Consider the following 23,053-nt stretch of genomic DNA (forward strand, 5'->3'; position numbering starts at 1 on the left):
CATGTTGTTTTGTTTTACCATAGAGTTGATGGAACATCAAAACTTATTTGAAGCAGGACAAAATATGTAAAAGAGGTTTTGGTCTGCAAAATGCTTCTACCTGGGGCATGACTGGCTTAAGGTGATTTAAATGACTCATGGAAATGTGCCTTGCTTAAAGGAAAAAAGACACTTCTAAATCTGAGAGATTACTTTTCTTTCTTAGTGTGCTAATAACATCTCAGAGCAGTGTGTTATATTTGAAACTACAGTGTTTCAATTTAAAAATTTAAATGACAGGAGCTAATGTGACTTTCATGAATGACACAGCTTACTACAGGGGAAAAGATGAAGATGTTGGTAAGGGATGAAACTGATGACCTACCTTTCTTTGACGCATCTTACATAAGATAGGGTAGTTCACATGGGCTCTTTTGTCATGATTTTTTGCAAGTTTTCTGTATGGTACCTGATTTTCCCTTAGGTTAAATGTTTGCTATTTGCTATTAAAACAGACATGGCCTTTCATTAAAATAAGGTGCAAAATAAATTGTAAGGCTTGTATACTTGTTTACTGACAGATGAGAGGAACAGAATTGCACAGCCGCAAAACTTACAACATTTGAAAGACTAGTGAATGCCAGAACATGAGTTGTCTTCTGGTCTCCCATCTGCTGTGTTTGCTAAACTTTGATTTCAAAATTAACATGTTATGATATGTCTTAGTAAAAACTGATGTCTGTTTGCAAGGGCTGAAGTTATGAAATTGTGACCCTATATACTAGGAAAACCTAACATCCCATACTTTTCTCCCCAGCCACAAAGTGGTTAAACAATGGTGATATAACACTTGCAAGGCTAGTATGCTGAATCAAAAAGTCAAACAAAAATACTTTCAAGCTAAATAAATATAGTTTAAAAGTTGTTATAAGAGAATATGAGAAATCATTATTCTTGAAGATAAGGTTTATGGGACTGTTGTACTTTAAAGATGTAAGGAAATTCAGTATGATTTCTTTCTTTTTCTCTTCAGTAAGAAGAGGAAATAAAAGAGGAACTAAAATTATAAACATAGACTAATATAAGTTAACATATCTTTGATTAAATAAGTACTCATCTAGTACTGCATGTTTATGTGTCTCTTTAAAAAAACAATACTTATTTGAGACTGTACTCTTTCAAGTTTTTTAATAGATGTTCATAACTACTGCAGGAATTCTGCCTGAGTGTGTCTTGTGGAAAGAACATGGTGAAAAGGCTTTTGTAATAACAAGGCAAAATCTCCAGTTGCATTTACTTTCCTCTCTCCTGTTTTACGTATTTAATCCTGTTTCACATATTTAATCCTGTTTCATAACAAGCTGCTGTGACTTAGTTGAGGTATTAGTCTCTCAAATAACTCTGATCAAACTTTTGGTCTAATTTCTATTTTGTTTATATATTAGACTGATTTTCAGAAATGTGTGCTCTAGGCATGTGAGGTACTTCAAAAAAGTAATTAACTTTCAAGGAAACTTTCTTTCAAATGAATGAGAACCTCTTATCTATTTCCTGTAAGTTTGCCCATTGTGTTATCATCTTAATAAAAGTCAGCTGAGAAATACATGGATTTTTCATTGAAGGGATTGCTAAAAGATTTTAAACATGGAGCATGAGAGCTTTCCTGTTGCTCAAGTATCTGAATTAGTTTCTCAGGTAAATCCCACAATTATAGCAGAGTGTAAATCTCATATTGGTCCTTACTAGAAGTACTTACTACAAAGTGATTGCAAGATACAAATCTTTCTGTGCATTCTATACTTGTATTAAATAATTCCCTGTCCAGATAAGCCCTGTAACTAGTTCGGTGTCCATTCTGCGGGCCCCAACTGGGTTCAGTGGGATTAAATTTTTATAGATGACTGCGCAAGTCTCCTGGTGAGGAACAAGTCTAACCAATTCTGGTTTTAATTTTGCACTTCAATAATCAACATTTTACTGCCTGTGCTTTATTCTGTCTTTCTCTGTTCTCTTATTTCTGTCCCATTGCACCAAATTTTACTTCCATTCTGATTTTCCTCTTGGCCTAGATTGCCTTTATACAGAATGCTTAGGAGGTTGCAAAAAAAAAAATCTGGCAAATTTGTGGTAATGTTCAAGATAGAGTATTTGTGTTTCACAGTCATATGGAATGCTTTAAACGTTACAGGTGTACTCAGATTGCCTAGAAAAGTATGTTGGCATTTGTCACTAATGGCTTGTTACTGTGTGAAGTACTAAATATCTTTACTGCTTTTAAGGGTTTTTTTTATAAATCCATTAAAGAATTAGGGATGTAGGGTCTCTCCAGTAGCAAGGGGCTTACCATGTAGAACAGAGGGGTGTTGAACAGAAATAAACTAATATTTTTTTTCTCATTGTTGCATCCTTTCAGTATTTTGCTGACTCAACCTCTCGCTGCAGCGGGAGTTTATGTTAGTGCCCATTTGGTTGCATGGAAAGAGGTGTGATCTGTAGGACACAGCTCTGCCAGGGTCAGCCTGACGCTGCCTCCATGGAACCGCTGCCCCCAGAGCTGCCTGTTCCTATGGAGGAACGCTCTTCTGTCCATTTTCCTTGCAGTTCCTCATTTCACTGCCACATTCCATATTTGCAAAGCAGAGCATCATCTCCAGCTCTGTTTTCTCCTGCATCAAACAAGTCCTGCTTGCCTGAGCCACAGCTCACCTTGGAAAAAAGAGAAGTCTTAGTGGTTGTCTGCAGTGGAGGGTGTGTTTTTAATAGGGCCCTACACTCAGTAGATCCCAAGAGCTCTCCTGAGGTTTTGCATATACAGAGTCACAGCTGTTCTTCCATTTGGTTAACTGATAAATTTAGAATCTGCCCTGCAGGTGACCCAGTGTGCATGTGAGTTTTACAGTCCACGACATTCAGTGCTTGCTCTTGTTAATGTGACTGAGCACGTTTAAGTGTGCAGTGGGATTTAGGGAAGAGGAAAGCTCAGACTCTGCTGTACACACTTCTGTCTTTCCTCTTCCTGGTGAGAGGAACAGCAAAAAAGTTTTATCTCAATGAAAAAGTGTGTTATGAAGATTTTTCAGAATGTACACTTGCCTTGGAATGTTCTTTAGCTGACCAACTAAGTGGTTTTTCAAGTAAAGTCTTGTGCAGCTATTGCCATAAATACTCATATGCTTTTTTAATGCATGAGTTTAGGTTTTTTTTTAATTTTAATAATGGTTGTACTTTATGACTGCTTTTTCATGCATTACTCCGTATAGTTCCATATAGGACCATTAAAAAGTCAAATCACTATTACTTCATACATTTCTGTTTTTGTCAGTAGCAAGATACATTCCAGTTATTCATAAACCTATTTCCTGCTCAGATTATAAATTGCCATTTTCCACAAATGTGGTAAAAACTCCCTTACTTATGCCTATCTAAATGAAGTTTCCCCATAGTGGGGATAAAAAAAAGGAAACCTATCAATTTTCCTGTGTGGGAAAGCATTTTCTGGTACATGCCAGATTTTTGAATGTTCAAGATTTTAATACAACTTGATGAACAAAATTGAATCCTTTATACAGGACGGACAGTAGAGGTGTCCTCTGCCTGCAGGAGAGCAGTAATTCTAGCTGTTTATTTCAGAACACCTTTTCTTACAAGGACACTAAGCTCCAGATATCCTTGAACCTTTTAAAATCATGGTTATATATTTGCATGTAATGACATTGAGGATTAAATTACATAAACAGATACGAGCAGGCATGTGCATATATTTACTGAAGAATGACTGCATAGACTGGGTTTGACAGAAATCACCTGGGTATTTATAAGCTGTCCACTTCAGCTTTGCTTGTATGCTGTCTCAGTAGACATCTCAAATTTTTAGACTACCTCCTACATTGAAGCAAAAGCAAAGGTACCTTTCAGGGGATGGATATCAAACTGTTTCAGGATAAAGGTTTTAAGTAGTACAACTAGAGCAAGAGATCTGGTGTTCATCCTCATGTCTGTTGCCAAGTAGAGTAAATGCTGTAAGCATTTAGAGAAAGAGGGGTTGGCAGATTTTCAGAGGTGGTGTTGCAGGTCAGCTTTTTTTTTCCTAAGTCAATGACATTTGAAATTCTATAGGAAGTAAAAAAATGCTGCCTTTCAGAGGAGCAAGTAAATCAGCTGTTGAGAGGGATTTTGCCAGTGTAGACTTAGGAAAACCAGGAGCTGAAATATGTTCTATTCATAGGTGTGTCTGCAACTTGTTCGGTGTGCCAATTCCCAACCATATGTGCTTTTTACTGTGTTGCCTTTCAGTCATCAATTTGGAAATTGCTGAACCCTGTTTTTCGGGTTTCCGTTAACTTCTGGGATCATAACTGATTCAGGCTGAAAGGGATAGTAGCATATCATACAGTTCTGACCCTCTTCCTGCTGAAAGGAGGGTCAGAACTTGATACAAACCATATTGCTTGGAGCACTGTCCCCTCATGTCTTGAAAGCTTCCATAAGGGAAGATTCCATAGCTTCTCTGTTTCAATGCTAAAGTAGCCTTAAGACTGTTTCAAGTTCCATTTACTCAGCCTCCCTCTGGAGCCTGCCTTAAATCACATCAATACCATGAACATCAAGCTGTAGCAAGCTGCTTGTTGTCTTGAAAAAATGGTTCTCAAGACTAATTCAAAATCTCTTCTTGGTGTAGTCAGACCTTCATCCAGCTGTGTTCCCTGCACTGCTTGTACTGCAGTGACTCATGTTAAGACTCAGCTTCCTTAGCTGCCATTGTAGCCCAGCCTTTTAAAGTGACAAACACTAGCTGTATCATCTAAGATCACCCAAATGTATCTTGCTGAATTATCAGGTGCTGATTCTTAACATCATGGCATAATCTGTCTGGGTAATTTAACAGTTAATGCATATCAGGCTCTTGCTCCTGAATACTTTTTTACTGTATTTTCTGTCATACTGTAAATTAAAGTTCTTGGTGGTATTTCTGTTGGTTTATTCTCTGTTTAGTGAAATGCATGGTAATCTTGCTTGAGCTAATGGCACAAATGGTAGTCTGGATATTGCTGGTTTTTACAGGTGATTGTTACAGTATACCACCTTTCTGAATGCTATTATTTTCTTCAAAACAGAGTAGCTTTAAAGTGTTTTTGTCAAAATACTTCTGACTTCTTTGTTATCTTAAAAAATCAATGATGATGTGGCAGTTTCAGTTAATAATCCAAAAATGGCATGTTTTTTCATGTAATACAGTCAAAACGGAGGTTAAGGGAGAGATTGTAACTTTTTTTTCAAATTATTCTTTAAAAATGTTCCCATAAAAAACATAGCTAGTCCATGCTTTCAGAACCCTAGCACTTTTCTGGAATCTGAATGCTGACTGCAAAGCTTGAGTTATTTTCTTTTTCTAGTATTTCTGCTCTGGAAAACACTTTTACATAAAGTTTTATATGAACTCTGTCTCTGTTACCACTAGCGCATTTGTCTAGGTTGCTCTCAGAATCAGGACTTGAAAAAGAACCAGACTGGTGCAGGATCAGTTTGATAATTCCCCTGTCGTATTCCTGGGACTTAGAGATGCGTGTTAGGGAAAATGTGCTGTACCGAGGTTGGGCATGTGAGTCTCACTGGCTTTGCTTCAGCACGGGCCATGCTCTGAGATGGTTGTGATGGGTCTCCCTTCCAGTGGGCTTCAGGAAAGCAGTGTAGTGTAGACACACTGATGGACTTGAGCTGTTATGTCTGAAAAGTTCTAGTAACCTTACAGCTGTGTGATTAAGTCTGCCATGTTCCACCATTTGGAAGAAGCTGGACTGAGGTTTGAAAGCATTGGTAGACTGAAGTTTACTTCATGGATTTGGGCACGTTTGCTGCACCATCAGTTGTGTGATCTGTAGCATTGTTATCATATGGAATTTTCCACTACTCAGGATACCTTCATTCTCTCATTACAATAGATAATGGAGAGTTGATACATGAGACAGTGGAGAGCTGATTGTATTCAGATCTTATTTATGGAGTGTTTTAAGGATATTTGGGACAATTGAATGTGATAGGTGAGTAACAAGTCCTTGATACTGAATTATTATGTGTAGGCCCGAGCAAATACCATAGATCAGGTTTATGAGTCAGTTGTCCCAATGAGAACTAAACAATGTTTGTAGTACAGCCAGGAAATAATTGAAAGTGACTTGGTTTTGTTTTGGTTTTTAATAGAAATGGAAGTATTGCAACACAAATTGATTAGTGTGTTGAACAAAAGGACGGCAAGATGAGGAAGGCAGGGCTTGGGGAAAAGAGTGGTGAAGCTTGGTGCATGTTTTTACATTACTTTTAAAATTTGCTGTCAACTGAGAAATGTATATCATAACTTTAAAAAAGTATTTCCGTATTTACAAATTGCAAATGTAATACCTTTGTGAATCAAGTATCCTGTTTCAGTATAATAGCTCTTCATTTGCAGATACATCCTTAATGTATACAGCATTTAAAGATGAATGACAGTGAATAATTCAGGTAAATACTGTGTAGGGGGCTGTCTTTCTTATTTAAATACCTTGGTGCAGTTAAATAATTTTGTCATCTATCTAGGCAAAAGATTTTGAATTAGTGTTTACATATTTGCCCTTAGCTGAACTCCTACAAGATTTTATTCAGAGTAACAGGTGAATGTTTTATGTTCTAAACTGCTTAAAGTATAAATCTGCTGAAAATCTAAGCCACCTCTCTCAAACAAGCAAACAAGACACCATCTCCCCATGGAACCAAATAAAAATATCAGGCAGGTAAAGGGTTTATTGAAGAAGAAGGATAGAATGGTCTGCTCTTGATTAATTGCAAGCAAACAATAATAAGAAAGAAAGGATATCCTAACAGCCTTTTGGTTTCACAAATTACATTTTAAGCATGAACAATTCTATTGATTGTTTTCTTTGAGGCACAAACTGCAAACAATCACTTAATAGTATCTCGAGGGTGAATGAGCCTTATTGGATTAAGTAACAGGAATATCCCATTGCACCTTTTTTTCTGTTCAGTGCTCAAGTGTTTATTTTGCCTTGCCTTTCATTTTACCTTGTAACAGTCCTTATTCAGTAATCTATCCACATTTGATAAAGTTGTTAATGTAGTCAAATTTATGCTCTGCAGAGCTGTCACATGCTTCTAAACATCAGTTGAGAATGATGCAGATTTTGGATTTTTTAAATTCTAATAGAATGGGAGTTTGGTGTGAATAGTTTGGTAGGCTAAAACCAAGGTGAATTAAAATATGTGGCATATATCTGAACTTACTGAGATGTGATGTTTTAATAGAAAACTGCAACAAAATATTTCATGTAAACCATATAAATAATTTTACATTATTTTAATACGTGAAATAACAAGCAGTGTGCTTTACCATGACAGGCTGGTCATTAGGATCATGGGAAGATGCAGCCAGTAGTGATAAGGAATCAGGCTCTTGATGAATGTTTACTGTGGATCCAAAAATGACACTGTCAAGCTGGGGCTGGTGGAAAGTATCTTCTTGCTGAGGCTATTGTACATTATCATGTATCATGTTTCTTCAGCATAGGTGAAATGAGTCACTAATTGAATGATGGAAGTCTCATCTGACCCAGAAAAAAAGGAGTGCATCACTGTACTATGCTGCATCCTCCTGGGTTACTGTTGAGAGGGCACTCTTAATCTTCTCAATTCTGTATACTCTTGGAGAAGATAATATTGAAATCTTAATGTTAATTCATATTTCTTTAACCCAATACAAAATTAATAAATTTACTATTTATTAATCACTTAGGGAGTGTATTTGGAATCATGTTTGACCTGTGGGTTTCGAAAAATGAAATATGTGACTAGTAACTTGCAGTAGGTTAAGTTTTGCTCTAGTTTTTAAAGGTAGGATTCACTTAATCTCTTATCTCTAACAATGTTACTGGTTCATTATAAAGCATTCCTTGATATATATGTTTTGACGAGACTAAAGTTGACTTTTAATTTTGTGAAAGAATTAAAGTAAGGGCTTTTTCACTGGCTGATTATTAGGCTAATACATAGTCACATCAGTCCCAGATGGGGAGCTTCAGTTGAAGTGCTAGAAGCCAAAATCAGAAAACCACAAATACATTGGTTTGAATTTGGATTTTTGGGGATGATGAAAACTATGACTTTGATTAGGTGTACACTGAGAGTGAAATTTGAAGGTCCTAAGGGCATTTAGGACCATGCTCCTGCCAAAGAAGGCGGGGTTTTCTTCCTCCCTGTACCTGTGTTTGTGCTGCCTCCCTTTCACTGGTCCTAGTGTTTGTGGAGTTGTGTTGTAGGTCACATCAGCTCACTGAGGAGCTGAAGCTAACTCCTCAAACAAAAATAAATTATCTGAAATGGGATGAGATGGTTAGAATGTGTCATCTAAGGTATTTGTGGGTGCTTATGTTGTGTAGAGGCTTCCATAAAACCAGTCTGGTGTCAGTTAAGGATTTCTTAGATGAAAATCAAAGTTGGAAGTGGTATGGAGCTGAATAAGATGAAAAATGGTTTAGAGATAGGGTAGAGACTCCAAAGACTTGTATTGGGGTTTTTCTCAATTTTAGGCTCGAAGCCTGCAGTTCCTGGCTTTGATAGCATAAAGGTACTGTCATGTTTTGCCTAGTGTGACCCTTTATTTGCACTTTTGCATAGCTGGTGGCTACAAACCATACAGGGAGTGTCTGGTAAGCGGTGTGTTTTTAGGGGATCCTGGAGGAGGGAGTTTTACAAAATGCAGTTTCACCTCCTTCAGTGTCAGAGCTGATTATTGCAGTCCTGTAGATGTGCAGATCCTTCTGAGACTCCTGTAGTGTAGGTGATTGTCCTGATTTTTCATTCATACCAGTTTCCCAGTGTAATTTATTGCAGATCTTTACAAGATATGCCCCAACTCTGTGGGGTATGGAAAAGGTAGTGTTGGGACTTCTTTTTATTCATGTTTGACTACTACTTTGGTTAATAATTTTAAAAAATAAAATATAATAAGATAAAAGTCAAGTAAGATAGTATTAGGCTTTGTAGACTTCCTTGATCTGTTCCTCTTTCCCATTATCCATTCTTGCCTTTGTCAATATATCTGTATATGGTAAATGAGATGTACTATAGCACATCTGTTGCAAATCACTGTTTTTTGCTTTAGCTTTTACCAGATTCGTGCATCTATGAAAATTCCTCCAAGAATTCCACACATATTGGAAGCTAGTTTGTTACATGGAACTGGTAAGTGTAAAAACTTTTCAGTAAATTAGGTCATTATCTTGCCTTGCTAATTGAGGAATTGCACTTTTTGTTGTATATTTTTATAACTAATACATATGTGTTTCTATTTTTGTTACTAACACAATGCAAATATATCTTGTTCTTAACAATAGGACTTAAAAGTTGATTACAGAATTTGTGTTACTGTTTTTCATCTCCTGATTGTCTCTGCTGGTAGCAAAACCTGGTGATTCCTTTATATGAGTGTCTTCTGGATTTTTCCATTGATCAGCTCAGTCTTCTCCATATTTCAGGCTAAGATGACCAAAGGCAGATCTAAGTAGATATCTGAAAGCAATGGAGAATTTCAGATGCAGACTCTTACAGAGATTGATAAGCCCATTCTTTTTCTGAAAAGAACACTTTGAAAGGATGCAGTTTTCAAAATTACTCTGTTGTTCTCTAGTGGTACACTTGAAAATTGATTTAACCTCCTGAACAGATTTCCCTTATCTTTTTTGCTTTTTAAACCTGTCATTCACTTTTGATTTCTATGTCCATGCAAACTAAATCCAGAGAAAGCTGTTGGTGCTCACCTAATTCTGTGTAGGCCATACCTCATCATGGTGTAAAAATGTGAAAAACAAAAAATTAATTAAGTTTTCAAATGTTACATAGAATTATGTGAATTTCAAGGAAGAAAAACCTAATACAATCTGAGAAAATGTAACTGAATACAGTCTGATAGGATGTAACCGAAACTGAATGTTCGAGGCTATTTTGAAAGTAGCTCTGAGTACAGCAACAATGTAGATACTGGGTTTTGGTCAAGCTTCCTAAATATTTCTTGGATTTGTGTGAGATAAATGAATAGTTCTAATGAGCCAATATTACTCCACTTCAAAGGTGAAGTTTAATGTAGTTTAGAATTTAGGTCTGGTAAACATCCTTTAGTAAAATACAATCTTTAAGAAGTGACACTGAATAATATGATTGATATTGTGGGGAAAAAATTTTTTTCCATTTCATGATATATTTTTGAATGGTCTTAGGTTATTTTTTCAGAAAGCTGCAGTCTTTTTAGTAAATTGTGACATATGTGTTAGCTCTTGTTTCTTGTTACTGGACATAAAGGGTATAAGGATTAAGACTGCAGTTTGATGGAAGTTTAGATCAGCAGTTCTGACAAAAAAAAAAAAACAAAACAGCGCTTGATTCCCTCTGGCCACTGTGTCTTACCTTCATATTGCTCTGCATGGTTGGCACAAGTGTCTGATTTGGTCTGGGAACTCAGCTGGGGAACTCATTTAGCTGACAAGCAGCCGTTTTACAAAAAACCCAAACCCCTTCAAACCCAAAAACTGGGGCCCTTTTTCAATCAGTTTCTGAGTTCTGTTTTTCAGGTAGTTACTGATAATGTTTGTCCCACAACAAAGGAGAAGGAAGGGTACAGGCTGGTCAGTGAAAGGAGGTTAGTTTGTCCTTCTTGTGAGCAGTGCTTGCCAAGAACATCTGCTTTCCATTTCCATTTAGCCACTTGCTTGATTTAGCAGAGCTGGATGCTGTAGGCTCAGATGCAGCCCTCCTGCTCTAGGAGGAGGAATAGCTGATAGCAATTCCTGGGACTGCTGCTGTCTGTAGAAAATAGCTGCTATTGGTCTCAGCATAGAGTAGCACAGTGCTGATTCACTGTGTGAAAATGTTGCTTGCTGACCACAGAGGAGGCTGGTCAGGATCCCCACTCTTGAGAGTGGTGTTCTGTATTGATCAGGTGCTTCTTTCTGTACATTCCTCTCCTTTCAGTCTTTCTCACACTTGCTTATTCTAAATCCTGTTCACTTTGTCATGTCATGATTTCCCCACTCCTCTCCAAGTAATTTTGCCTACTTCTAGCTCTCCCTGGACTCTGCACAAGTTATCTGCAGTTTCCTTACTTTGGCTGTGTTATCCCCTCTCCTACAGACCATTTGTTTCATCTCTCTCCTCCTTTTATTTTCCCAAGTCATATACACAGTCATAAGTTTTTCCTCTTTTTCCAGTTCATTTTTATCTCCTTTCACCCCTTGTCCAGCTCTTCATGCAGTCCTTCATTAATTTAAATAAGTATTTTTTTCTGTTTCTATTTCCCACATCTTTTAGTAGCTCATGAGAACTGCTTGGGATTCAGCATGAGTGTCATTACAGATAGAATAAGGCAATTCACTTGCTTTAGCTCCAGTCTTGTGAAGGTCTTTTATTATTCTTGTAATTTGAAGGAAGATGTAGTTTTGCTGTATAAAATGAAAAGAAAAACATCTGTATTTTTAGCCTTTATGAGGTTGTTTCAGATTTGAGGATGTTCTGAATTCCTCCTTCTCTCAAAAATTCATGGCTGGTTTTCAGATAAAAAAAAAGGGGGAGGAAAAAGCAGCAAAGGCAGAGTAGGAAGGAAAGAGGTTTTATGATGCAAGAGTAAATTAACTTGTGAAATATAAATCAATAAATATATATATATATAAATCTAGTAAATTTATATGCAAGAGTAATAAATATGTAAGGGTAAATATGTCATTTATATGCAAGAGTAAAAAAAATCCCACCTTTTTTTCTCCGCTGCTGTGGAAACAGCCTTTTGTGTGGATAGAAGCTTAGGAATAGTCCTGGCCAGTCAGTGCATCATTGATTTAAAAGACAGCAGTTCTGCCTTGATGACCCCACACTTGTGAGACCTTGCTCCCAATGTGGAAGAGGCTCAGCCTGTTCCTGACTCAGCTTTTGCTCTGCAGCTCCTCTCTCTCTTCTGGGGGTGCCGGTTTGTGTTCCGCTGAGGTCAGCAGAGCTGGGGGCTGTAACTCAGGGCTGGACACTGCAGAGGAAGAGAGGCCTCAGCCATTTGTCTCCATTACTTCTTTTGCTTCAGACGGGAATGGGAGATCCCTTTTGCTGATGCTGTGCAGTTATATCAGATTATGTGCCAAGTGAAACCATACCTGCTCTGCCCTTCAGCTGTAACAGATGACACAGATGGATGTAAGCTGAAAGTGGCATTATTCATAGGGGAATTACACTGTAATGATTCAGCCTTTGTAAGCACTTTGTCCAGGACACCTAAACTGATGATATGTATGAAAACACTTCAGCAAAACCCAGTATTTGTACATTTCTGAAGAGAAGTTGAATTAAGATGTTACTAAGAGTGGGAATGTTTGCCAAGGGCAGTAATATTCTACCAGAGGCCCCAAAGCTATAGACTGCAAACTGCAGATTTTTTTTTTCCTCTTATGGATTCCTTTGAAGTAATTTATTAAGAAGAATCAAAAGAATTTTTAAAAATCTTTTGCACCCTCATTTACATGATTTCCAATACATTTTGTCATGGAAGACATTGATGTTATTGAGCCATTTTTAAGAGGAGGTATAAGTGTCAGTATTTCTGTTACTTCTGTTCTTCCAAGTTCCAACTTCTTTTAGGTTTCTTCATAGTACCCATCATGATAATTCCTGTGATAATCCTTTGCTTTTATGATAATCATTTCCTCAATGACTGTTTTAAATCATTCCCTTTATCATTTCTTCTGCAAGTCTTTTAACTCTTTTTTTTCAGCAAAAGATTACCCAACCATTTATCACATTTTTCTGAACTCTTTGTGATGAGTAGCCTTTGAAGTGTCATATTCCATGTGCAGTGCCAGGTTCAAGTGACAGGCTTGGAATTAGTTTGGCGTGAGTAAGATGCAAAGATCTTGAAAAGAAAGAACAAACAATCTCTGTTCTTGATTGATTCAGTCGAGTGGTATATGCCATTTAACCTCTTTGCCTCATCTGTAGGTAATTTTGTTTTCAGTGTGGTTAAAACCTGCAAATTAACATGAATGCCAGATGAAACAAGACAGAATTCAGGATTTTTATTGCAATTTTTGATGCCTAGAATGTCTTTAGTTTGTAGCAAAGCAAAAATTCTTCAGAATTTATATTAAAAGCAAATTATATTAAAAATATTGACAGTGTTTCTTTGAAACAAAATGTACCCCTTCAAACTTCATCAGTTGCTGGCTGAAAAGAAAACCACTTATGTTACTGATTTTGTTACAGTTTTAATAGTAATCGTGAAACTGATGGAAATGATAGTTCCTCTTACTAGCTGCTCTGAGTTTTCCAGTTATATTAATACTTGTTTCTTTCTTCAGGTGCAACAGATCTTGCCTTTCCTGCTTCAGTCCATGACAATATAGTTTGCAGTAAAACATTTCAGATTCTTTACAAAAATGAGGAAGTTGCTGTGAATGATGTGATGATTTTCAAAATAAAAATGCTGTTAGATGAGAGGAAGGTAATCTGCTGTTCACATTTACTATATTCAGATAATTTAGGTTTTGTTATATACAATTTGAATTAGTAAAAATAAGGGACCTGAAAGATTTCATGCTTCTACAATTTCTTTGTAGATTGAGGAGTCGCTTAATGAAATGAATTTTCTGCTAACATTAGATTTACACTTCACGGATACAGACTACTCGTAAGTTTAAATATAGAAGATTTTATTAAAGCAAGAATATACGTTAACTCCTTAATCTGTTTAAATCTGTATTATTTATAGGTGTAGTGTGTTCACATTAGACATAAATGATAGTAAAAAAGAAATCTAATTCTGAAGTCTCTTAAGATTTCATAATTGGTTTGTCTCATTCTAATATTTTTTCTCTGGGGGTGATGCCATTGTGTTCCAAAGTATGGACTTATGATAAATTGCTGTTTGAGTCAGTTATTAATAACTTGCACTCTAAATATGATTGTTCTAATTGTATGTTGTTCTGTTGATTTCTTTTTTAGACCTGATGACCTGAGCACACTACAGCCAATTAGTAGCCGAACTTTAAAGTTGCACTTTAACCTACACCAGGGCCTTCATCATTACGTCAATGTTATGTTTGACTACTTCCACCTCTCTGTCATATCGGTTATAGTCCACGCTTCTTTGGTTGCTCTGCATCAGCCATTGATAAGGTAATCTCTCGCTAATAAAATACAAATAAATTCTTGAATGTCCAAATGGAAATGTTACAAAACCAGAATAATTAGGAAGAAGTTAAATATATGAACAGTATTGTTTTCTATGATGATTTTGGAATTCAGGGCACAGACGGATGGTAAACTTTTTGTTTTTAAAATTATCTGAAACGATTTCTGAGGGTTTTTTTAATTAGAAGTAAGAATGTGTAGTATAGAAGAGAGAGCATGCCCAAGGCCAGAGAAGTGGAGGAATGTATAAATATCTATATTTGTATATACATATATTTATATGTATAAATATTTATTAATTTTTTTAATCAGGAAGATCTGCTGCACACTGTACTCAGTGACTGAAATAGCTGCTGTTAATACAAACAGGGTGCCTTCTGTCAACTATCTTCACGGTTTTCAGTTACTGCTGGAATGGCAGTGATGTCTGCAAATGATAAATTTACCTTTTTTTTAGTAAATGGAACTGGAGAATTAACTTTTCTCTTTAAAAAAGATTTTGGCTGTTTTTTGCTGAAGCCTTTTAATTTCATCTACTTGTGTCAACCTTTGCAATCTCTATTTACTTTGCATCTCTCTCTGTGTGAAAAAGGGCTGTACAGTCAGTTACACCTATTAAGTGTTTTTTGCACACCTTTTTTTAGCATATCTATCATTTCCTTCTTTCATGGTCTCCAAATACTCCATGCTACTGCCCTCAAGTTTCTTTATATTCAAGTCCAGTCTGTGCCTTAAATGCTCAGACCTCTAGCTTCAGGTATTCCCATTCCTTGTGCCTGTTTTCACATCATGGAAAGCACTATCTCTGTGTATGTTAAACAGCTGTTCTGTGCTGTAGGGCTGTGCTGCTCTGGAGGATTCAGCTGACTTTCATGAGTTTTTTGTCCTTTTTTTCCCCCTGCAAGTTGGTTTGAATTACTTTGGTGACGTGTTTTAGGCATAGTTATACAGTAAATGAACTAACACATCTGAAGAGATGGCGCAGCCTTATTTGAGAGAGAAACAAGTACTGAGAAGGTGGGAATTGTTGTTGAAGACATAATCTGATAAATGCACTTTTTCGTGCACTTAAAGTAGCATCATGTATGTAAAATGTACATGATCACACTGTCCCACAAGTGGCATTCAGACATTTAACCTGTATTGATCATTTGTTGTCAGAAAATGAGAAACAGGTTTTGATACTAATTTTTATTCAGAAATGCATTTGTCCCTACTGACCTTTTTAAAAAGTTGCAGTAAATTTGAGGGGTTTTCTATGCATTTTCCCTCAGTTTCTGGCTTTAACAGCATCTTCTATGCTGCTTTTGTTATCTTGAGAGCAGGGTGTTGCTGTGTCCACAAAATTGTTTATAGTATTCAAGTTGTGCTTTATGATGGGGAGAGGAAAAAACTTTAAAACTTACAGTGTCTTATTTCAGCTGAGCTCCCCCATGTAGCAAATACTTGATGTATCCATATCTGGCTTGCTTTTCTGGAACACTTCTTTCTGAAAAATCTGAGAATTGCAGATGTCACTCCTTTGGGCTTTCATGGGTGACAGTTTCCTCATCTGTTTGGATCATGCTCACATTATTGGCGCCTCTTCCTTTCCTAGGGGTGGTCACTTTTTGACGGTTTTCTTCTTCTGACTAGCATTCAGATTCACCTTCTGTTGGAACAACCAGTGTTAACACTTCCCTTGAAAGAGAAGATAATTCTACTTGGGTACAGCCCTGTACTCCTGTATAATCTGTACTTTTCTTTAACCTGTAATTGCTTGTTTCTGCCTGTTATCTAATAGTCCTCACTTTCTGCATTCATTCATTTTTCATTCGTCTTTCCTAGTTTTTATCACAAGGCTACTGTTGCAGGATGCTCTGTTCTTCCAGGAGTTCAGGATAGGATCTCCTCCTCAGCAGGCAGAGGTCAGACATCCTTTAGGAAAACAGCAATATCAGTTTGTGTAACAGCTTTGAACTTCCTGCTACTGCTTCACATTTTAAGAGGTTAAGTCCTCACAGCAAAATCCACAGAAAATGAATACTTTATATCAGTTGTAGTTCAAAATTTATCTTTCTGGCTTAAACTTTCAGGAATGTTGTTTAAATTAATTGAAGTTTGCATTGGAAGTAATGAACATACTGTTCAGATTATCAGTTCATTTTGTGCTTTTTGCAGTTTTCCTCGCCCAGTGAAGAATACGTGGTTGAACAGGAATGCACCAGCACAAAACAGGGACTCTGCGATTCCTTCTCTTGAAAGTGTGGTCTTTGGCAATAACTACACAAAACAATTATCAGCAGATGTAAGATTAAATATCAGTTTAAAATTTTATTTGTATTCTGTGGGGAGGTGTGAATTCTATCTTTTCTTCAGGAATATTATTTGATAAAGAGTGAATTTTGTTACAGTTGTTTTGGGGTGGCATGTGAAAAGGGAAATGAGAAAAAATTGTTCCAAAAGACTGTGTTACCTGCTTCAGGAATGTACTTATGGGAAGCTTGCAATATTAAGTGTTTGACCTCCTTTTTTAATGTCTTGCAATCCATTGAAAATCACAAAAATCAAGTTTGTCAAAAGAGGCAATTGCTTATCTTTTTAGTCATTCTGCTAAGAATTCATTTCTTGTACAAAATTAATATGTGCCTTTTTTATTCTAGGGTTGCAGTTTTGTTGTTTCAGAATCTTTCCTCAGCCATGCTTATAATTTCCACTATACACTTTGTGCCACTTTGCTGCTTGCTTTCAAAGGGTTACATAGATATTTCATTACAATAACTAAGGATCTCCCCTCTTCTCACCGAATAGAACTGGGTATGTTCAATTTCATAAAATTTATCACTTTCTTGTGAATGCTTATAAGACCTCTTCTAGATTAAACTGTCATTGATGGCATATCTCATGAATCTAAAATGTTTTTTGCTTAAACTGATCTGAAATTTAATAACTGAAGAAAAACAAAGGAACAAGTACTATCTCATCTCTAATAAAATAAGGATATAACAGCCTTAATCTGTGGAAATACATTTTTTCCTTCTTGGTCTTGATTTTCTCTTGTTTCAAATTACTGTGTTTAGTGGTGAGAAAGTTAGAGAAGCTCCTAATCCAAGTAGCACACTGCACTTCGTTTGTTGTAAGGAAACATTGCATATTTGTACAAAAATCTAAATTCTGTAAGCTTTGAGGAGCATATTTCACTGAAAACTTACATGAAAAAGAACCTACAAGAAAAAATTGCTGCTGACTTAGTTTGTAGTTTAACATTTTAAAAAGACTTAGTTGCCATGAAGACTTCTAGCTAACTGCAAATGTATTCCATGTAATGTATGGAAATGTACATGTACATTCCTTTTCTGTAGAATGAAGATATATTAGAGAGCCTAACCTTGATTTGTGAACTAGAAGAGCAGTGGAAGTAAGAAAGGAAAATACACTGGCATCGTAAACAACGATTTAGACTTTTTCCTCAGAAACCATATACTTTTTTTTAGTCATGTTCTGCTAAAGAAAAAAAAAGATCATTTGGCATTTATATGGATTGTAGACAGTACTTACTGATTTTTGTATTGTTAAATTTTATCAGTGTCAGAACTAAGCACAGTGAAAGAGTAAGGTTGGTGCTTGAGATATGAAAAATATTTTTAAAATGTGATGTGGTCAGTTAGTGATTCAAAGAAAGAATGTTTCACTTCTCTATTACAAAATACAAAGCTATTTGTGGTGGAAAAAAAATTCAGGAAGCGTATTACAAATCTGTCCATAGAAAAATACTAGAAACTGAGGCATTTTCTTTATAGAAGCAAAAATACTGCTACATTTTTTTGCCAGTTATCTTAATTTTTGTATGGAGGGAAACACCTTATTAAAGGAGTGACTCAACTCTTAGTTTTCCTTGTAAGGTGAAAATATACTTTTTCCCAAACCATAGAATCAGAGGGTCATTTAGGTTGGAAAAGACTTCTAAAGATCATGAAGTCCAACAATTAAGCCAGCAACACCATGTTCACCACTAAACCACATCTCCCAAGTGTCATATCCACATGCCTTTAGAATGCTTCCAGGGATGGTGACTCCACCACTTCCCTGGGCAGGCTGTTCCAATGCCTCACCACTCTTCAGTGAAGAAATTGTTCCTAATATCCAATATGAGCCCCCTCTAGTACAACTTGAGACCATTTCCTCTTATGTCACTTGTTACCTGGGAGAAGAGGCTGACCCCCACCTGGCTACACCTCCTTTCAGGCAGTTATAGAAGAGCAGTAAGAGCTCCCCTGAGCCTCCTCCTTTTCTCCAGGTTGAGGAACCCCAGCTCGCTTTGCTGCTCCTCACAGGACTTGTGCTCCAGACCCTTCACCAGCCTTGTTGCCCTTGTCTGGATTTGCTTTACCAGCTCAATATATTGAGTTTGATGGCACTGTTGTTCTAAGGATAGGCTTAGACTAAATCTTGATACGTAAATGTTTCAGATATCATCTTCAGTTCCCCTAAAACATTCCTTCAAAATATATATGTAATAGAAAAAAGCTGTCATTGAGTTGCATCCTGGCAATACAATATTGGGTTGTATCTTTCAACCACATTGAAGTCACCTAAACCACTCACAAGCTTCAGAGGAACTTGAATCAGACCTTTTCTAATCTATATGGGTAATTTAGCTTACCTTTAGGAATGTAGTTTTGAACAGAAATGTTCACAATAAATATCTGAAGAGAAAATTACAACTTAGATTTAGCATTCATTGTACAGACTACTGACAGATTGTTTCCTGTGGGTTTAATTTATTTTTATTTTTTAAGTCTCTGATAGAATTATTTGGTTTTTAATATTTATAAATATATTTTTCATTTATTTTTGTTATTTTGTTTGTACATTGATTGGGACAATTAATATAATAAAACCTACTAATAATGTAAGCTTTAATTATTACTCACATTTTGCTTATGAAAAATAATACCTACCATTAACACTAATGTTCCTAAAATCCATCAGCAGTTAAGAAAAAAAAAAAGCTATGTTTCTGCTAAGTTTCTATAAAGAAATTGAGGCTCACCGGACTTCACAAAGTACACAATTGTAATTTGCGTTTTGGTTTTTTTTTTTTAATTTTTAAAGTAAATGAACTTTTTTATAGTGGATATTTTATCTTTGAAGTTTAAATGGGCATTGCAGAAAAGAATATCTGGCCCTGTTTAAACTTCAGAATCATCACTTTTTTGTTTAAGATAAAATTATTCTCTCTTTAATTTTGCTTCTTCTGTTTGCTTTGCTATTTCTCTGTCATAAAATTTTAACAAGGCACTGATTTTGCAGAAGCATGTGAAGACAGTTGTTGGACTCGATAACTGTAATTGAGCATTTAAATATTACTGGTTTCAGGAAATAAAAAAAAAGCTATCTTAATGTGTATCACAAGTGATACTTAATCTAGAAACTCCACTAAAATGATATGTTTTCATGTACTGATCTAACTGCACTAATTGCTAGGCTAGCAATAAGCTCTTTTACTAACTTTAAGGCAAATAATAAATCACAGGTGAAAAAGGAGTGTAGTAACTAGTCATGTGTGTACAATCCCTGTAACTAGCCAAGGCCAGCATGCAGGTCCTTTATGAACGCCTTCTCAGAAGAAAATATCCACGAACCCAGAGATTCGCCTACCTAGGTATGTTTCCAAAGCAGGTGATATAATCCCTCAGATTTTATTGATATTATAGAATACTATATTCTTATTAATGATATAAAATGTTACTCCTTTTGTAGAAAGAAAAAAATTCAATATTCAGCCATAGCAAACATACGTTGAACTCTGAAGTCTGCAGAATTGAGCTACTAAATTTTAGGCTGAGTGTAGATGATAAAATGAGACATCACTGCTGATTTTTTGTTTAGTGTTGTTCTACTTGACTAAACAAAAATGAGTGAAAGTTCAGTCAGTCATCAACATTTTAAAAATAGCTTAAAATTATAACTTCATTTAATGCAACACAGACTCATTTTTTTAGCTATTTAAAGATAATTAATACCTCTGCTTTCTGAGAAATCTTTCAGATTCCTTCTGGTATCTCAAGTCTTAATTCTTCCGAACACTGCACAAGGCACTGTCAGTGTTTAGGGTGCATTTGTCCATACCTACATGGGCCAGTCCTCCTTCTGGACAGTCAGTGTGGGCTTGATGCTGGACAAAAGATTACAGTGCTATATAAGCACAAGGAGGTTTCTCTTGGGAAAAGGATAGAATACCTTACTCATCTATAAGTGTGTTTTGGTTTTAATATAAAAAGGAAACCAAACTGGTTTTTAGCAGAGCCAGCAAAATTGCGTCAGATGTTTGCTGGTAACATTACTGCTATAGAATTTAAGTGCTTTATTTCCTTTTGTGTTGTGTTAGCTCTATTCGGTCTTCTCTTTTTTAATATAGCATTGGGATATTAATATAGTTTGGGGTTTTCCATAATGGTTTTAGATTTCAGAGTTTTAAACCTTGTTCAACAAGCCTATTCTCAATTGAAGTGTGACAAACAAATAATCAGTATGGTGTCATAAGCAAACCATATAATTTTTTCTGTGGCCATTCCAAAATTAGTATTATAGCTTAAATTATTTTCACATATTTTCAGAAAAATTATCATGAGGTACTTTTTAGCAAAAGGTACATGTAGTTTCTTTAAACAACTTTTTTCAACTTGTTTCTGAGAACATCATACATTTCTGCAATTTGGTTTTTTTCTCAGAACTCTGTGTTGTGTGAGTTAATTCGTGTGGCATTAAGTTCAAACCTAAGATGATGAATGCTGTTAGTTCAAAATCAATATATACTTACCAAGTATAGGTAGCATAATTAAAAGAAGTTGAGTAGACACCCTGTTGCTGTTCTGTAAACCTTTGTTCATTAGCCACACTTTGAAGTCACTTTTGGGGCTTTCAAGGCGTATTTTGTTGCTGTGTGTTTTCAAGAAATACTGAACATTTTTGTCCTTAATACTGTGTTTCAAAAATGAAATATGAATTCTTGTTACAGGCAATTTTAGGGTTTATTAATTGTTCCCTTATTACTCATACTTCAGATGCAGAAGGAAATTAAATATAATACCAAATTATTATTTGATTTATCAAATCCCCCAAAGTAAACAGGGCTGTTTAACAAGGAAAAACATCTTCATGAAGGAATATATCTGTTTTCTTCAAAAATGAGTCATTCAAGGTTCAGATCCAGTTTAAGCTGCCATGCTGTGTTAGATTGATTTGCTCTTAAAACTGAGCTACTGAGAGAGATTGAACTACTGAGAGATTGCTTAAAGAACAGTTTTATTAACTAAAAAAATTAATTCAACTAAAGATTTGTATTTATATTCATGTGTCTTGTAAATTATGTACCTTTAGAAAAATGATATGGTAATAAGACTTCTGTAGAAAATCTGGTAGAAGAGGAATTGTATTACCCTGGTTTTAAATTATGACATTGCTGCTGAATAGCAGTGGATAATCTGAAAACTATCATCTGAATTGCAATATTTTCAAATTTAATTTTGAATGGAAAATTGCTGTCCTTGACAAGGTGTCATGATAAGCAATCATGATAATTGCAAATTTTTTCTTAATTATGTTCTGTCCTCAATCTCAGAAATTGCTATAAGAATTTTAATGAAAGTTTATAGTTTATTTAATAACTGTGGCATTTAATATGGCTTCAAGTTTTATTTGATGAATTCTTTTTCATGTCTTAAAATTGTTTTGTGAGATAATTTGTTTCACTCTGCAACTTGGAAAGTACATTACTCATGAGTGTGTCCTCTCATCTTTCCAGAAAACATAGATGTAGAAATCCGTCTTACAGAATTGTGTGAAGAAGTCAAGGTACAGGGCTTTTTTTCATGTATTAAATAAGTGAAATAACTATAAAAGTAGAATGTGCTGATTTTATATGCTACTTGGGAATAAACTGTTTGTTTTAGGGATGACAGCACCTATGATTTTTCCTGGCACTTATTTAAACTCTTCCTCCAAAGAGAAATTGCACAACTGATGCCAAAACTGAACTGTTGATCTGGTGGATTGGTGTGTCAGTGGTATCTGTGTAACTATTTATATCATGAAAGTGAAAGTTTAGAAAGGTGGACTACTTGTATGAAAATCACACTTTGAATTTTCTGCAGTTATAATTTGATGTTTTGGGATTTGATGGTATCAAATAACAATGATGCAAGATCAAGCAGTAGTAAGTTTTACAAAAGGAGATTCTGCAAGTCATCCCCTCATGTAAAAGTACTTGTTCTAGTGCTGTCTCCTTTTCCTGTTTTCTCTACATTCTTAAGGAAACACTGTCTACTTTAAATGGCTTAGATTTGTCTCCCCATCTCTCTCCTTAGTCAGAACTAACCCCAACTGAATAACTGATTTCTTGGTCATGGCGAAGTCTGAAGGTCATGTTTTAAAATTTCTTGTAAGTTTATCCACCCTTTGCTGGCAAGTGGGCCCAACTTGGAAGCTCACCTTTAGTTACTGCAGTAGTAGTATAATTGCAAGAAAGTTGCCTTTAAAAGGACATCATTTGTATAACTGAAGACAAATTCAGCCTTGCTAGCTCTCTATGGGCAACTAATAATCTTACTTTATGTAATAAAATAGTTTTTATATTTAAATAGCTTCTCTGAATTCGTTAGTTTCTCCCTTAGTTAGGTAAGCATTTTCTGTTTTCTTCATTCTGTTTTGTACAATTCTTATAAAAATTTATCTTATTTCACTTATTATTGGTTAAGTTGGTGTTTCTATATTCCCAATCCTTTTTTCTACTAGCTCTGTAATATTGCTAGAGTTGGTTCTTTACTATCTTTTCATTTTAAGACCTTTGCCTCAGTGCCTTATGGGCCCACAATGAGTTTCTGAA

General features: G+C 35.6%; 1 protein-coding gene across 5 annotated transcripts in view; it reads left to right on the top strand.

Moving 5' to 3' along the window:
- FAM135A (family with sequence similarity 135 member A) overlaps positions 1 to 23,053 on the top strand; it is a 75,859-nt gene that overhangs the window by 29,716 nt on the left and 23,090 nt on the right. For 4 of the 5 annotated variants that reach the window (XM_041477344.1, XM_041477340.1, XM_041477342.1 and 1 more), the window contains exons 4-11: positions 9,131 to 9,210; positions 13,356 to 13,498; positions 13,614 to 13,684; positions 13,999 to 14,172; positions 16,348 to 16,474; positions 16,830 to 16,983; positions 19,754 to 19,831; positions 21,974 to 22,023. In XM_041477344.1, coding sequence (XP_041333278.1) covers positions 9,131 to 9,210; positions 13,356 to 13,498; positions 13,614 to 13,684; positions 13,999 to 14,172; positions 16,348 to 16,474; positions 16,830 to 16,983; positions 19,754 to 19,831; positions 21,974 to 22,023 — 877 coding nt within the window. Of the gene's footprint in view, positions 1 to 9,130; positions 9,211 to 13,355; positions 13,499 to 13,613; positions 13,685 to 13,998; positions 14,173 to 16,347; positions 16,475 to 16,829; positions 16,984 to 19,753; positions 19,832 to 21,973; positions 22,024 to 23,053 lie in introns of those variants that run through there. The other variant, XM_041477343.1, reaches the window with a different exon arrangement.

This window comes from Pyrgilauda ruficollis, unplaced genomic scaffold, assembly GCF_017590135.1.
Source record: "Pyrgilauda ruficollis isolate IOZ18807 unplaced genomic scaffold, ASM1759013v1 scaffold40, whole genome shotgun sequence".
In the NCBI taxonomy this organism is placed as follows: Eukaryota; Metazoa; Chordata; class Aves; order Passeriformes; family Passeridae; genus Pyrgilauda; species Pyrgilauda ruficollis.